Source organism: Dasypus novemcinctus, chromosome 15, assembly GCF_030445035.2.
Source record: "Dasypus novemcinctus isolate mDasNov1 chromosome 15, mDasNov1.1.hap2, whole genome shotgun sequence".
Classification (NCBI taxonomy): domain Eukaryota; kingdom Metazoa; phylum Chordata; class Mammalia; order Cingulata; family Dasypodidae; genus Dasypus; species Dasypus novemcinctus.
In genome coordinates this window covers 36,562,882-36,579,602 of record NC_080687.1, presented here as the reverse complement: position 1 = coordinate 36,579,602, position 16,721 = coordinate 36,562,882, and the positions used below count along the sequence as shown (strand labels likewise).

At 40.4% G+C, this 16,721-nt stretch overlaps 1 protein-coding gene across 2 annotated transcripts in view; it reads right to left on the bottom strand.

Moving 5' to 3' along the window:
* STK24 (serine/threonine kinase 24) overlaps positions 1-16,721 on the bottom strand; it is a 147,634-nt gene that overhangs the window by 14,866 nt on the left and 116,047 nt on the right. For both annotated transcript variants that reach the window (XM_058276488.2, XM_058276489.2), the window contains exons 5-8: positions 15,366-15,523; positions 9,185-9,370; positions 7,537-7,682; positions 3,355-3,478 (exon numbers count right to left, since the gene is read on the bottom strand). In XM_058276488.2, the coding sequence (XP_058132471.1) occupies positions 3,355-3,478; positions 7,537-7,682; positions 9,185-9,370; positions 15,366-15,523 (614 nt within the window). The remainder of the gene's footprint in view (positions 1-3,354; positions 3,479-7,536; positions 7,683-9,184; positions 9,371-15,365; positions 15,524-16,721) is intronic.

The following is a 16,721-nucleotide window of genomic DNA, read 5'->3' as shown; positions in this document are numbered from 1 at the left end:
CATTTATTTATTTAAGTTTTCTCTGGTTTCTTTTGAAATGTTTTATCATTTTCTGAATACAGGCTCTTTATGTCCTCAGTTAATTCCTAAATATTCGAATCTTTTGGTTACTATTATAAATGGATTTTTTTTTCCTGATTTCCTTCTCGGCTTCTTCATCAGGATTGTATAGAAGTGCTATTGACTTTTGTGTATTAATCTTGTATCCCGCCACTTTGCTTAACTCATCTATTAGTTCTAGTAGCTTTGTTGTGAATTTTTCAGAATTTTCTAGATATAGAATCATACCATCAGTAAATAGCGCAAGATTTACTTCTTTCCTTTCCTATTTAGGTGCCATTTATTTTGTGCCTAATTGCTCTAGCTAGAACATCTAGCACAATATTGAATAACGGTGACGGTAGGCATCCTTGTCTTGTTCCCAATTTCAGTGGGAAAGCGTTCAGTCTTTAACCATTAAGGTACAATGCTAGCTGTAGGTTTTTTTCATATATGCATGCTACTATACTGAGAAAGTTTCCTAATATTACTAAGAAAGATGCTGTATTTGGTCAAACATCTTTTCTGCATCAATCAGGAGGATTAGTGTTTTTTTCTTCTTCAATTTATTAATGTGGTTTATTACACTAATTGATTTTCTTGCAAACCATCCTTGCATACCTGGGATAAAATCTACTCGATCATGGTGTATAATTCTTTTAATGTGCTTTTGGATTTGGTCCGCAAGTATTTTGATGAGGATTTTTATATCTATATTCATTAAGAGATAACGGTCTGTAATTTTTATTTTAATCTTGATCTGGTTTTTGTATAAGGGCGATGTTAGCTTCATAAAATGAGGTTGGTGGCATTCTTTCCTTTCCAATTTTTGGGAAAAGCTTGATCAAGTCTGGTATCAAATAATCTTGAATGATTGGCAGAATTCAACCAGTGAAGCCATATGGTCCTGGCTTTCATCTTTGGGAAGTTTCTGATGACTGTTGTAGTCTCTTCACTTGAGATTGGTTTGTTGAGGTCTTCTATTTCTTCTAAGGTCACTGTATGTGGTTCTTATATTTCTAGGAATTTGCCCATTTCATCTACATTGTCTAGTTTTTTGGCATACAATTGTTTATAATAACCTCTTATGACCTCTCTTATTTCTGCAGGGTCAGTGGTAATATCCCCCATCGTTTGATTTTATGTGCCTCGTCTCCCTTTGTTTTCTTTGTCAGTCTAGCTAAGGGTTTATCGATTTTGCTGATCTTCTCAAAGAACCAACTTTTGGTTTTGTTGATTCTACTGTTTTTTGTTATTGTTGTTCTCAATTTCATGTATTTCTGCTCTGATCTTTACTATTTCTTTCTTTTGGCTGGGTTTGGAATTAGTTTGCTGTTCTTCTAATTCCTCCAGGTAGGTAGTTAAATCTTCAATTTTAGCTCTTTCTTCTTTTTTAATGTAAGCATTAAGGACTATAAATTTCCCTCTCAGCAAATGTTACATGTTTTCTTGTTTGTTTGGGTTTTTTTTTTTGGAAGCACCAGGGATCGATCCAGGGACTTTTGGACCTCACATGTGGGAAGCCGGCACTCAACCGCTGAGCTACATTGGTTCCTCTTAGTTGTTTTTTTCATTTGTTTGCTTCTTTTTTTAAAAGGCACCAGGGTTTGTGCCCACCCAGGGATGCCAAAACAAACAAAAAAGGCACCGGGAACCAAACCCAGGACCTCCCATGTGGGAAGCAGGCACTCAACCACTTGAGCCACATCTTCTCCTGTCCCACAGGTTTTGATGCATTGTGTTCCCATTTTCATTCATCTCAAGATATTTATTGAATTCTCTTGCAATTTCCTTTGACCCACTGATTATTTAAGAGTGTGTTGTTTAATCTCCATATATTAATGAATTTTCCCTTTCTCCATTCATTATTGATTTCCAGCTTCATTCTGTTATGATCAGAGAAGGTGTTTTATATATATATATAACTTTAATCTTTTTAAATTTATTGAGATTTTTCTTATGACCCAACATATGGTCTATCCTGGAGAAGGATCCATGAACACTTGAAAAGAACATATATATTGCTGTTTCAAGGTGCGATGTTCTATAAATGTCTGTTAGGTCTAGTTCATTTATCATATTAGTCCAACATTCTGTTCATTTTTCCTCTGTCCAGATGCTCTATCCAACACTGAGAGAGGTATACTGAAGTCTCCAACTATTACTGTAGAAACATCTACTTCTCCCTTTAGTTTGGAAGTGTGTGCCTCATATATCTTGGGGCAACCAGATTAGGGGTAAAAATATTTTAGTTATTTCTTCGTGGTGAATTGTCCCTTTTATTAATAATGACCTTCTTCATTCCTATAAAAGTTTTGCATTTAAAATCTATTTTGTCTGATACTAGCATCAATACTCCAGTTCTTTTTTGCTTACTATTTGCATGGAATATCTTTCTCCAACCTTTCACTTTCAATCTGGTTGTGTCCTTACATCTGAAGTGAATATCTTGTAGACAGTAAATAGATGGCCAATATTTTTTTATCCATTCTAGCAGCCTGTCTTTTGATTGGGGAGTCCAAACCATTAACAGTCCATGTTATTATTGTAAAGGCATTACTTACTTCATTCATTTTGTCCTCTGGCTTTCCATTGTCACTTCTTACTATTGTCTCTTTTTGCCCTTTAATATACCTTTCCTAATAATCTCATTTGTGTACTCTTTTCCAAGTCTCTCACTCTTGTTTTTCTCTTTCAGGCAGCAGCACTCCCTTTAGTGTCTTGTAATTCTAGTCTTTTAGTAATATTCTCTCAGTTTTTGCTTATCTGTGAAGACTTTAAATTCATCCTCATTTTTGAAGAACAGTTTTACCAGATACAGAATTCTTGACTGGCAGTTTTTCTCATTCAGTACCTTAAATACATCTTACCACTTTCTTCTCACCTCCATGGTTTCTGATGACAGGTCGGAGCTTAATCTTAATTTAGGTTCCCTGTCTGTGGTGCTTTGTTTTTCTTTGGCTTCTTTCAGACTCCTCTCTTTATCTCTGATTTGTCATTCTGAATAGTAGGTATCTGGGAGTAGGTGGGCTCAGATTTATGGATTTATTCTGTTTGGAGTGCATTGTCCTTCTTGGATATTGATGTTTATATCTTTCAGAGGTGTTGGGAAGATCTGGTCATTAGCATACTGTTAGGTAAGTGAGTTTACTGTTCAGTCTTTAGCAAAAGAACAGCAAAATAAAAGAGAATGCCACAAGGAACTAACCAGCACACTCACAGAGCAAGCTTTACACAAGTCATTAAAAAATTATGTTAACTGATGGCAAGAGCTCCCATCTAAGTTTTTGGCTGTTCCAGTATTAGCAAATGTACCTTATTTCTTTCTAAATCTGATGGCTGAAGAGCTCCATTCTCAAGATTCTTTGGATCTTTTTCCCGGATGGTGAAGATCCAATCCCCAGAGTCACTGCCTCCAGATGCTTGGCCATCGGTTTCCCTTAAAAGAGAAATCCCAATGAGTTCCATCAATAGTCCTGGGGAGGGACTGAGACTTTCCAGAAAAGGTAGACTGATGATACTCTAAATTTACAATCCCCAAGTCCAACTGGGCACTCAATGCTACCCATCAGAGTTGTCTTCTTCAACTCTCACCACCCACTCTCCACAACTATTTCCAATCTTCTTCATTCCCCACAAACCACACCCCCAATTCCATCCTTCTTCAATTTTGAAAAGAGGACCTTTCTTCCTACCTCAGCGAAAAGAGAGACTATTACCATGTGCCTCGCATAACTTCCCGCTCCCAGAATTACAAATATGCCAAGCTGCATCCACGCCCCTCCTTCCCTCATACTAAAATGGACAGAGGCATCTCTTCTATACAACCATCTCTCCACCTCCACTGATAGGCCACTTCTCTCTGATACTTCAACTTTTCTCCCCTTTGGCTCCTTGCAACCAGCATTTAAACTTGCTTTCCTTTTTCTCACCTTAAGAAGGAAAACAATCCTCCCTCAATCCAGTCTCTCCTCCAGATTCAGCCCTGACCCTCTCAGCCACATCTTTTAGATTTATTATCTATACTCACTGCTTCCATTTTTTACCTTCCACTCAACCCAAAGCGCACTCCTATCTGGCTTATGCCGCCCCGGGGTGTCCCTCAAACTGCTATCACCAAGGTCACCAACACTTAGCACATCACTAGATATGTGAGTTAATTGTTCAGTCTCTATCCTGTTGATGATCCCCTCCTGTAAAGTGTCTATCCTGTTGATGATCCCCTCCTGATTAGTCCCCTCCTGTAAAGTGTCTCCCCAACTCTTATGGTCACACCTGTGTCCGGATCACCTCAACCCAGTAGGCCACAACTTTTTAGTCTCCTTCATAGATTCTGCTTGATCCCTTATGCTGGGGCTCCCTAAGGTTTAGATCTAAGCCTCAGGTTCTTCTCACCCTTTTTATAAACTCTGAATGACATCATTCATTCTCATGGCTCCACTTACTGTTTGTATAGAGGTGACCCCTAAATTTGTATCATCTGCCTAGACACATCACCTCAACTCCAAGCCTCTGTATGCAGCTCTGAACTGGTCATTACCTCTTAAACATCCCGTAAGCTCCAAATTCAACATTACAAACAATTAATTCATCTTCCCATATCCCAACTTCATTTCCAATACTGTCATCTCAATAAATAGTACCACCACCTACCAAATTTCTGAAACTTCAAATTTTTTATCTCTTCATCCAATCCATCACCATCGTCTTAAATATCTATCAAATTTGTTTAACTTTTCATCCACATTGCTACCATCTCAATTCAAGCCCACATAAATTTTCAACTTTATTACCTCGACAACTTTCTAGATTTATACTTCTCAATCTTGGCTGCACAAAAAAATCATCTGATGACCTTTAAAATAACACTTTGGGTTCTGTTCCCAGAAATTCTGATTTAACTGGCTTGGCACTTACACCTGGTCTGTGGTCGATTTTTAACTTCTGACAGGTGCAAAGGAGAACAAGACAAGGGATTACAGATTTGGAATACTTCAATACACGACACTTCACTAATTGTTTCCTTTCTCCTTTCATTCTGAAGCAGTCAATTCAGCCTTCCCTACCCATGAAGTATTTTAATTGCTTCTATACCCAATTCACCTCTTTAGCTAAGGGAACTCCTTGAAATCAGCTTTTAAGTAACTTTCTAGTATGGAACTTTTACGACACCAAACATCTTATAGAACACACAATCATAAAAATATGCATTTAAACACTTTTAAAAGTATATTTAAGGCAGTCTCATCTCAGTATTTTACCTACGGAAAGTAAATGGAAAAGAAGAATACAGGTCAAGTTCCGCACACAGTTTGCTATCATACAGTTTTTACTCAGATAAGCTCCATTCACAATATCAAGAGGCTAAAGACTCCCAAATAGTCCCATATGGCATCTATCACAAGAATCATGTCAACTTGGATCATCTACTGCCAAAATCTCACGAAATAATTAAAAATGACATTTTATGCTCTGTTGGCAATGAATTTTCAGATCTCTTAAAGGCTGGACAGCTTGTGGAAAGGAGTATTTAAAATTTTGTTCATTTGGCACAATCTAACTCTAATAGGCCCATGGAAACCCCACAAATGAATAAGCCAAATAAGGCTGTATACACACACGTGGGTATGTGAAACCTGCCAAACATCACATGGAAAAAGCTGACAGAAATTCAAATACCCCCGAAAAAGTACAAGACCCACAAGATGACATTCTCTGTTAATAAATGCTTCCAGCAAACAGCAGCTCCAACCAGCCACATTATACTTACAGGGTACCCTCTACCTGAAAACAAAAGTCACTTGGTATATTTTAAGCCAGGGCTACCTGTGAAAATTCATGAAGATCTCTGTATGTAGGTTTTCTCTATGTCCCTGCACATGGCCACTTACACCCTCATGTGATAGTACCACTTTGAATTTTAGAAAATCATATTGTACTGTCTTCCCTCCTTAAAAGTGCCTGACACCCAGTCTCTCTCTGAGAGCACTGAGATAGCACAGAAGTCTAATTCCTCATCTCCAGCCCTCTTTCACATTTACGGCATCATGTGATTTAGAACTTCAAAAGTATGCCTTATAAAACTCAGCATGTAAATGCAATGCCTTCCCCCCAGCGTGGGACATGACACCCGGGGATGAGCCTCCCTGGCAACGAGGGACCACTATCAACTACCAACTGATGATGCAACTGGAAAATGACCTTATACGGAAGGTTCAATGCGGATCAGTAGAATATCCATGTCTACATAAAATACCATGACTTTAAAATGCTGTTTGACCTAAAGTAAGGGGGAAATGGAAAGGAGAAATGAGTTTATATGGCTACGAGTTTCTAAAAAAGAGTCTGGAGGCTGGCAGAAGGTTTGCCCTCATGCACAACTGAGCAGAGTCAGAGAGACAGATAAAGCAGATACAACCCCCAGATATTGGTTCCTTTGAGGGCTAAAGAGACCCATGGGAGTTATGGTCATGGCCGATGGGGTTAACTACCAGGGCAGATGGCCCCTCTTTGGAAATGGTGTTTATGTGTGATGAATCTGGACTCAGATGGGATCTCCCTTCATAAGACTTTCATGCTAATGTGCTGGAGGTGCAGTTAATGTTGGGGTTTAAGATATATTTAGGGGATTTGAATCTCTGGACTGACAATGTGATAGCCAGATCCTGAGCCTCAACAGACTCCAGCACCTACAATCTGATTTATTGGACTTACCACACTCAGCTAAGATGGAGGTGAAGAAGGACAACCACCACACCATGGAGCCTAGAGTGATTACAACTGAAAATGGGAGGATTGCATCCAGCATCCAGGTGGAATCTGAGCCTCCTCTTGACATAAAGGTGCAATGGACACAACCAATCCAGTGTCCACATAGAAGAGGTGGCATTGGATTGGGAAAAGTGGACATAATGGACAAAGGGTATGGGGAAAGGCAGGAAGAGATGAGAGGTGGAGGTGTCTTCGGGACATGGAGCTGCCCTGGATGGTGCTTCAGAGGTAATCACCGGACATTGTAAATCCTCACAGGGCCTACATGATGGAATAGAGGAGAGTATGGGCCATGATGTGAACCAATGTATATGAGGTGCAGAGGTGCCCAAAGATGTACTTACCAAATCCAATGGATGTGTCATGATGATGGGAACGAGTGTTGTTGGGGGGGGGGAGAGGGGGGGTGGGGGGGTGGGGTTGAATGGGACCTCACATATATATTTTTAATGTAATATTATTACAAAGTCAATAAAAAATAAAAAAATTAAAAAAAAAAAAAAAAAGTATGCCTTATAAATTCAACTCTCTGGAGTGTGGACTAAAGGAAAAGGTCAGAATATTGAACAAACCCTCCTTCTACAAAGAAACTAGTACATGCCATAATTAGACCTCTTCTAGAACCTGTTCCCAGAAGAGGAACTAACTGACACACAAACACACACACAAAACCAAATGGACAAGGTCCATCCTATACACTGTCCCTGTCAGAAAGAGCAGACTTACGTATCTGAATCTTCTGAGCTGGAGTCATCATGGCTCTGCTCAGCCTTCCATCTCTTGTACCTATCAATGAGCTCAGTCAGGTACGATGTCTTCTTTGCATTGCGTATTATAAACTTGTGCTTTAATAACTCCTTAGCAGTGGGTCTCTGGGAAACAAACAAATGAACAAAAAGAACCAAGATGAAGTTTCAGTACAATGTACTTGATTCTACTCCAAAGGACAGATTTCTGCCTCAAAATGTCAAAGAACCACAATGAAATATTAAGATCAAGTTCTACTTTAAAGTTTTTTTCCCTAATGATGTATTCAGAGTTCAGCACCTGTGGCTGGGACCGGGTATACAGTGGTGAATATGACATTACTACCTATGGGGGAGGGGAGCTCCTTAACATTTTGCAAGTAACAATTCAATGAAAGTAGAAGCACTTCCTCTCGGAAAGAATCATTTACATGGACCATTTTGCATAGAATTTCACAAGGATCATTCAAGACAGCTAGAGTATCTCTCAGTTTTACAAAACACCTTATTACAAATTCTGGCATGAAAGGAAATATATGCCCTGTGTTCATTTGTTAACTTTCTATGTGGACATTTGGCCCCCCTAAGGAATAACAAGAAAATAAGATAAATACATTAACTTGAATTTATCTCAAAATTGGAAAGGAGCCAATAGAAACCTTCTTCTTGGATGCTGCAAGAGAACCAGAACTTTCTTAGTGATCAACTTTGCCAATTTATTAACGCTGTGGCCTCTCCTGTGGTTGTGAGATAAGGATTTCATTTGTGCCCTGGGCTCCAAAGGGCCACAGCTAAATACTGCCCTCTGAGCTCCGCCAACTGCTTCGCCCTTGAAGACGGCAAATCCCGTTATGAGGCGGGAGCTTGCCAAGGAAGCTGAAATGTACCCCAAATTGGGAAAGACAGCCCAAACAGTGGGTTACATCAAGTCTCCACTAACTCTAAGTTACTAAAGCTTTATTAACAAGTCAGGCATATTTCTAAAATTCGTCCTTGTGAAAAACCTGGCTCACAGCAGGCATTTCTCACTGGCTTTTCCACGTGATTGTGAAACTCAAGTATCTCAGACGTGCTCATAGCCTCAGTTTTTTCCTCAGTACACTTGGGGACAGGGTAGGGATGGGTATGTATGTACCAGACAAGCAGATACTAGGAGCATACTTTCCATCAGAAGATGTGCTCGCCAAGCCATGTACATGCATGTGTGTATCTACTTGGGTGTTGGTGTGCTGTGGCTGGGAGCAAACATCATGGTATAAAATTCACAGCATCATGGACATGTACACCACCACCATCCATCCCCCCTCAACCTGATGTTTGATGAATTAGGTGAGTTCATAGTGCACATCACCTGTAGTTACTTGGAAAATGTCATGTCCCCCGTTTAATTCCTTTATGAGACCTGGCATCAATTTAGAAAACCATGGAGCTCTTGTAAAACTAAGCACCCATTTTAATATGGGAGCTGGATTTACAGCTAACTCTAACGAAAAATAAAGAAGCAGAACGGGGATATACAGTGCTATACATATCACCAAAATAGAGAGAGACAAATACAGTAAGACGTTTCTAAGCAAAGTCAAACCACACATGAAGAGATGCCCATTTCTCATCCTGGTGAAACTTACAAAACTTGGTTCCTTATTCAAACAGGCTTCCACAAACTCCTTGAGGGGTTTGCTATAGTTTCCTTCCAACGTTGGTGGGTTGTTCTTTGGAATGAGGAATAAAACCTTCATGGGATGCAGCTCGGAGTGAGGTGGCTCCCCTTTTGCAAGTTCTATAGCTGTTATGCCCAGGGACCAGATATCTGCCTGCAAAAGCAAAAGCCATCTTTAGGGATACCAAGCAGGAATACATTCAAATAAATATACTTCTTAGAAAGAGAATGGATAATACACATCAATGTATGTCTAAGATTTTGAAAAATAATTATTTTTAACTGATAAAGAAGATAAACCCTTGGCAAGATTTCAAAATAGGCAATACACAGGAGAAAATTTTAGCTATAAAGCATTTTCTGCCTCTATACTGAGGATGGCTTTTATGATTATTCTTCCTTCCTTTATTCACTGTTGGGTGGGTGAGATGTTCACTGTGAAGTCTCTGGAGTCAATGGCATAACTGGAAATAGAGAAGACGAGTCTGGAGTGGTTATCCCATCCAGCATGGTACACTGGCTCAGAGGTTGAGAGCAGCATGCTGGGCTCAGAGACCTGGACCTAAACACCAGCTCTACAACCAGCTAGCCGCATGCCATCACACAAAATACCTAGCCTCTCTGAGCCTGTTTTCTTCATTCGTAAAATGGGAATAATAAGATGGCTGTGCATGATACTTTACAGTGCCTAGCACTTTTTTAAAATGTTTATTACGAAAAGTTTCAAACACACGCTGAATTGAAAAATAGTAATCCAATGTATCCCCCACATACTCATCATATGATTAGTAATATTTTGCCATACCAGCTTCATTTATTTTTGCCCTAGTATTTTCTAAAGTAAATCACAGATACAATATTTTCCCCCCAAGTACTTAGTATACAAACTTAAGGAGCTTTTACTATAACCAATGCCTAAAATAACAGTAACTCTTTAATATCATGAAATAATTAAGTATTCTCAACTGATCAAAAAAATCTTTTAATGGTTGGCTGGTCTGAATCACACATTTCAGTTGGTTGTTACGGTCACCCAAGGCTCTTTCATCTAGACAAGATACCCTTCAGCCCCCCATGCCATCTGCTTGATTGATGAGGAAACCAAGCGCCAATTTCTGAAACTGTCTGATGGTTTCTTCCAGGTGTCATTTAATGTGTTCTCTAGCTTCTGTATTTGCTGTCAAATGCAAATTAAATCTAGAGGCTTGGTTAGAATCATTTTTGGCAGAAACACTTGTCAGGCGGGCTGCAGCCAGGGCTCAGCATCCAGCTGCCTGGGCCCCCTCCTGCCAAGACGCACTTCTGGCCACAACCAGTCACCTAAGTGAATGAATGAATTCCTTGAAAGTGTAATGTAAATTTTAAAAATCAAGGCAGTCTTAGAGGACAAAGGAATTTAACAGTTAATGAGATTGTCAGCAGCCAGTACCAATTACTAGAGAACAAGGCAGAAGCTGAAAATGAAGCAAAATTACAGACCGGAAAAGAACTGTATGTGTGTTTGGGGGTGGGCAGGAGGGGTTAAGCTTCATTCTAGTATAGCATCCCTGCTCTTATTATTATGCATTGTAAATCCATCATTATTCCAAGAAATCAAGTCAGAACTTGATAAATGATTCTCACTCACTCTACGAGGAATTCTGTTCATTTGATATGTTCTTGCAACCCTAGTGAATACCAGAAATCCTCACTAGACTCCCAGCTTTCCGTGAAATTGATACCTACAGCATATTCTGCTTTGTTCCATTTCAGTGAAGATGGAGAACAACTGTCTGTGAGGCTTGCACTGAATTCTGTGTACTAATCTCTTATTTTTAAGGGATCAGTCTAGAATAATCAGGATGAAGAGCAATATTCCTATTTTCCTTCCCTCTACAACTTACACCCCTTCGTTTTCTAATGTATATTATTCCAGAGTCTCTCAAACCAAGAGGATGCAGACAGGGTACATCAGAGTGTGCTGGCAGGTAAGCATGCCTACCAGTTGTGGCAGTGGCAGATGACATGAGTTAAGAGAGCAGGTACAAAGAGAGGGTAAGGTGCAAAAAGAGAGGAGGGAAAAACAACAGAAGGCAAGGCTGCTATACAGCAGCAGTTCTTTCCACAGCAGGTACCTTCTCAAGTTTGTGTAATTCCACATGTCTGCCTACTGTAGCCCCTTGGAATTTCATTAAAACTGCTGCTGTCTGCAAAGCCTGCTGCTCAGCCTCCATTTGTGTCCTTTTTCTTTTTTTTTAGAAGATTTATTTATTTATTTCTCTTCCCTCCCCCCCCCTCACCCCAGCTGTCTGTTCTCTGTGTCTATTTGCTGCGTGTTCTTCTTTGTCCATTTCTGTTGTTGTCAGCAGCACGGGAATCTGTGTTTCTTTTTGTTGCGTCATCTTTTTGTGTCAGCTCTCCGTGTGTGCGGCACCATTCCTGGGCAGGCTGCACTTTCTTTCACGTTGGGCGGCTCTCCTTATGGGGCGCACTCCTTGCACGTGGGGCTCCCCTATGTGGGGGACACTGCACAGCACTGCATCAGCACTACACATGGGCCAGCTCCACACGGGTCAAGGAGGCCTGGGGTTTTCGAACTGCGGACCTCCCATGTGATAGACGGATGCCCTAACCACTGGGCAAGTCTGCCGCCCCATTTGCTTCTTGGCCATATTAATACAGGGTTTTTGTCCAAATGATCGCTAGTGGAGGCACCTCCGAGCATCTCACAAGTAGTTAAACACATTCTGTGACTCTAAGGCCCGAGAGCCCTCCAGGTCATACAACAAGCAGACACGTGGCAAGATGACAAGGACCTGACACGTGCTTCCAAATGCCAATACCCACCAACTTAAATGAACTGAGAAAACCACCTTCTCAGGTCTGTTCTGAGGATAAACCTTAGAACTGGCTATAACCCAATTTGAAGGTCTTCCAAGAAGGGGGCACAGGCACCACTCAAGCTCCAGCTCCCCCTGGAAGGGTTGCCAATAAAGTATCACCAAGACAAAGCCGGCCCATCCTCCCAGTCAGCCAAGCCAGGAGCCCAAGTGCCATGCTAGCGCCTCCACAATTCTGTTCAGATACTCCTAAATCCAAGCAGGTGCCAGGTGTGTGGCTCCTGACCTCCCAGCGCCCCTTCCCCCTCTCCAGCCTTCCTGCCACTGGCTGAGTTCAGAGCTACCATCTCCCCCTGGGCTTCTGTGGTCCTAGGTGGCCTTCCTTCCCAAGGTCTCCCTCAGACAACTAACACCCTGCTGACTGACCTGGAAACCCTGGACGGCACCACCCAGTTGCTGAAAATCCTTCATGCAAGTGGGCATATGTATCAAAGGTCATAAAAATATTCAAACTTGGTAAGACCGATTAACCCCACATCTAGGATTGACTCCTAAATAAAGAAAATTTTTGATTTGGAAAATGGTATATGCTGCCAAAAAATATTCAAAGCAGCAATGCTTAGAAGGATTAAATTACTACATCATATTAGCTTAACAAAGAATCATGTACTCAACAATGATGGTAACAGAGGATCTTATAAATATAATTATCTATAACCTCATCTAAGAAATATGGCACCAGATTTAGAACATGGGTCTGGATTTTAAACTAAAAGTTAACATGAGGGAAGGGCAGTCATCTTCCAAAGCAGTTAAAATTGATGTGTAAGAAGAGACCCATATATTGCCACTAGTGAAAATATGAAATTAGATACTAAGACACTGTGGAAAACGAAAAGTTTGTCAAAGTTTTAAGAGCAGATGTTTTGAAATGCCAATACTAATTTGTGAACAGATTATTTTTTTCATGTACTCAGTAGCATGCTCCTGAGTGACAACAAAGAATTACCGGTTACTGAGGGTCAATGCTGGGGTGGAGGAGATAGTGAATATACAATAAAATTCTAAACTCTTGCAATATCATGTTAAATAAAGTAAGCTGGCTACAAATTTGAATAAACTACACAATTTAAGTGGTATGAAAATGTATACATAAAAAATAATTATGGAAGGGACTACCTACTATGGGGGGGGGGGGCGAAAAACCATGGTTAACCCCAGATTCAAAAGATGGTTCAAAATGGATTTAAAATAAAGGACAAACAATGATTTGATTAAATCCCATATTTAGGGCCACATATTTAAGTATCATATAGATGTATAAAAATAGTTTACGGGTACTAAATAGCACACAAATTGCTTTACCCAAATCTCCAAAACATTAAAGCCCGTTATAGTTGTTTCTTAGCCATGCTGTGTCTTGTTTGGAATGCCAGACAGAGCATAGCTGAACAGAGATGCACTGAGAGTTAACGGGACACTCATTTCCACTTCCTTCCCCTACCCTCAGGGCTCATCACTCAGAGCTGGGACTGTTCCACTTACAGAAAAGATTTTTTTTTTGTAGGGAGCAGATGGAGGCACTGCAGTGGGCTTGGCATCAGTAGGGGATTTGGGAAGGAAAGGAATCACCCACTGCCGTAGACAATGTTAACTATACAGAGTCAAGCAATAGATATGGCTATCACCAACTGCGATTTCCCTATTCTTTCTTGATTTTATGTTTCCATCAATGCATCACCTATTTCTATTTCTCCATGGTTAAACTACAGTTATTTCAGAGATGATTAACATGAAAATAATTTTGCTTGTGCTTGAGTGGTAGATCTACAGATTTTTTTCTTCTTCTCATTTTTTTCAGTATTTTCCAGATTATCTTCAGAGAGTGTGTGCTCCTTCTGAGACCAAAAGATGGAGTTGTTTTAAAAGAAAACACTGACACTGGGCTCTCAGTGCTTACAGGATGTCCTTTCAGTGAATGGGGGAAGACAATTTCTCGGGTCTCATCTCCTACCACATTCTTCCCACAATCAACGATCCAAACCCAATGTCATCCCCCTTCCCCCCCATTCCCAACATCCCACCCCTCAAACCCAGCAGACTCAGTCTGCATGTCCTTCCCCTCCTTTGACGAGTGTAACAGTCTCATATCTGTGAAGTCTACCCCAGCTCCCTCTGACCCTCCCTCCGTGAGCTCCCACTATACTCCCCACCTGCCTTCTGAGACCACCCAGTGTTGCAATGACTCATTTAAGACGTAAATTACTTACTGCAGCACTAAAGGATGACTGAATGAATGAGTACCTAGAAAGTGACATGCAACAGGGACTGTATCTTTCCTCAATTCAACCCATTTGCCAATACAGCATCATAAACTTAGAGAAAACAGTAAAGTTCTGGGAGAGCAGAGAGAGCTCCCTTGACATCCACCTCCAAAGTTTGGGGACTTCTTAAAACAAACACCAAGCTTGCCTACATCACCTTAAAAAATAATAATAATAATAATAATAATAATAATGATATACACTTAAGGCATAAAAGTAAATCACAACTTACTAATGTCATTTTTAGAACTGAGAATGAAATAAGCCCTATATACGCAAACACATTCAGGAACACCAAATGACAAGGGGTTATAGACATTGGTTCAAGAGGTGAGTTAAATAAGGTTCTAGAAGGATATAAAAATTAAAGTTAATGGTTCCTTTAGTTCAGTGATACGCAGATGCTGGTGAGGTGAGTGTGAGTCCACTTCTTAGGCCAGCCAGGCCCTGATGGGGGAATTGATGAGTGCCCTCTTTTCTGGGGGGTAAGGGTAGAGGAGGCACTCTTTTTTCATTTCTCCTGTTAGGCTGTCTTTCTCTGCCTGCCCCTTCTGTATCATACATGACGTTCTGCCCAAAGTCCTCTTCCCCCACTTTCCACCTAGACTTCAGCCACTTTCTGTACACAGACAACTTCCCAAGTACTCTGCCCAGACCGCCATATGCCTCTCCTGGACAGCTTCCAGGGTATTTTGTAGGGATCTCGAACTGAATGGGCTGATCTGAGCCCATCCTCTCCATTCTGGTCTTTCACGTCCTCCACCTCCACCTCCAAACATGCTTCTCCCTCAGTGGTCCCCACCACCAAACGTATGTCACCTAAGCTAAAAAGCTCAGTAATTCCTGGATGCATAAAGAAATGGTATTAAATGATGCAACAGGAGACAAAGAAGAAAACATTTAAAATCAAGGTCTGACCTGCTTCACTCCACCCTTCTCAGCTGTGAGGTTAAAGAACGACAAGGAAGAGTGCTCTAGACTCAACCAACGTATAGCAGGACCTTACCTTTGAGTCATAGGCCGACTGCTTAATGACCTCGGGCGCCATCCAGAAGGGGGTGCCCACGAAGGTATTTCTTTTAATCTGGGTATCCGTCAGCTGGCCCGCCACACCAAAATCAGCCAGCTTCACCTCTCCATGTTCAGAGAGCAGAACGTTAGCAGCTGCAAAATAAAACCGCTTGGATTTACTCTGCCGCTCCCACTTGTTATTTTGGGAAGTGGATTTCAGAAATTCTGAGAGAATTTCTCACCAAGAGACCAGATTTTCAGGAAATGCTAAAGGGGATGCTAGAGCCTGAAAAGACAGGACAGAAAGGCCTGGAGGAGACTCCAGAAATGACGATTGTATCAATAAAAGTAACTAAAAGTGTTAAAAGAGTGATGAAAATAAAATATGACATAAAACTCAAATAGGAATAAACTTAAGCAACGATGTAAAGCACTTGTATTCAGAAAACTACAACTCAATGTTAAAAGAAATCAAAAAAGGCTTAAATAAGTGGAAGAACATTCCATGCTAATGGCCTGGAAGACTAAATATCATAAAGATGTCAATTCTACTCAAATTGATATACAGATGCAATACAATCCCAATAAAAATTCCACCAGTATTTTTTTTTATTGAAAACACAATTACCAAATTTATTTGAAAGGGTAAGAGGTTCTGAATAGCCAGAACATCATAAAAAGGAAAAGGGAACTCTCATCTCCAGACTTTAAATTATATTACCTAGCTATAGTGGTAAAAACAGCATGGCACTGGCATAAAGACACCCACACAGACCAAAAGAACCAAATCGATGATCCAAACAGACCCTCACCTGTAGTCAAGTGATTTTTGACTAGCCTGTCAAACCAACACAGCTCAGGCAGAACAGGCCATTCAACAAATTATGCTGAAAGAACTAGATATCCATAGCTAAAAGAAGGAAAGAGGACCTCTATCTCACACCTTATCCAAAATTTAACTCAAAATGGATCAAAAAACCTAAATATAAAAGCAAAAATCACAAAGCTTCTAGAAGAAATTGTAGGAAAATATCTTCAAGCCCTGGTGATAGAGGATTCTTAAAGCAGATAAAAGGAGGACTGAGATGGACTACTGATGTTTAATGTAGCTGGAAGTTTTAATTAGCTTTAATGTAAAAGTGCAGAAATGTATAGAGTAGATGGTAACAAATAGTGAGAAAAAGCTAGTTTATAAATGGGAATGTGGCTGAAAATGGTAATCTAGGGATGCAAATGCCAACTGACAGAAAGCTAGAGAATAATCTAGGAACTGAATAGCACAGTAAACCAAGAGGTAGATGAGAATTGTGGTTGATGGTACAGATGCAAGAGTGTTCTTTGTGAGCTAGAG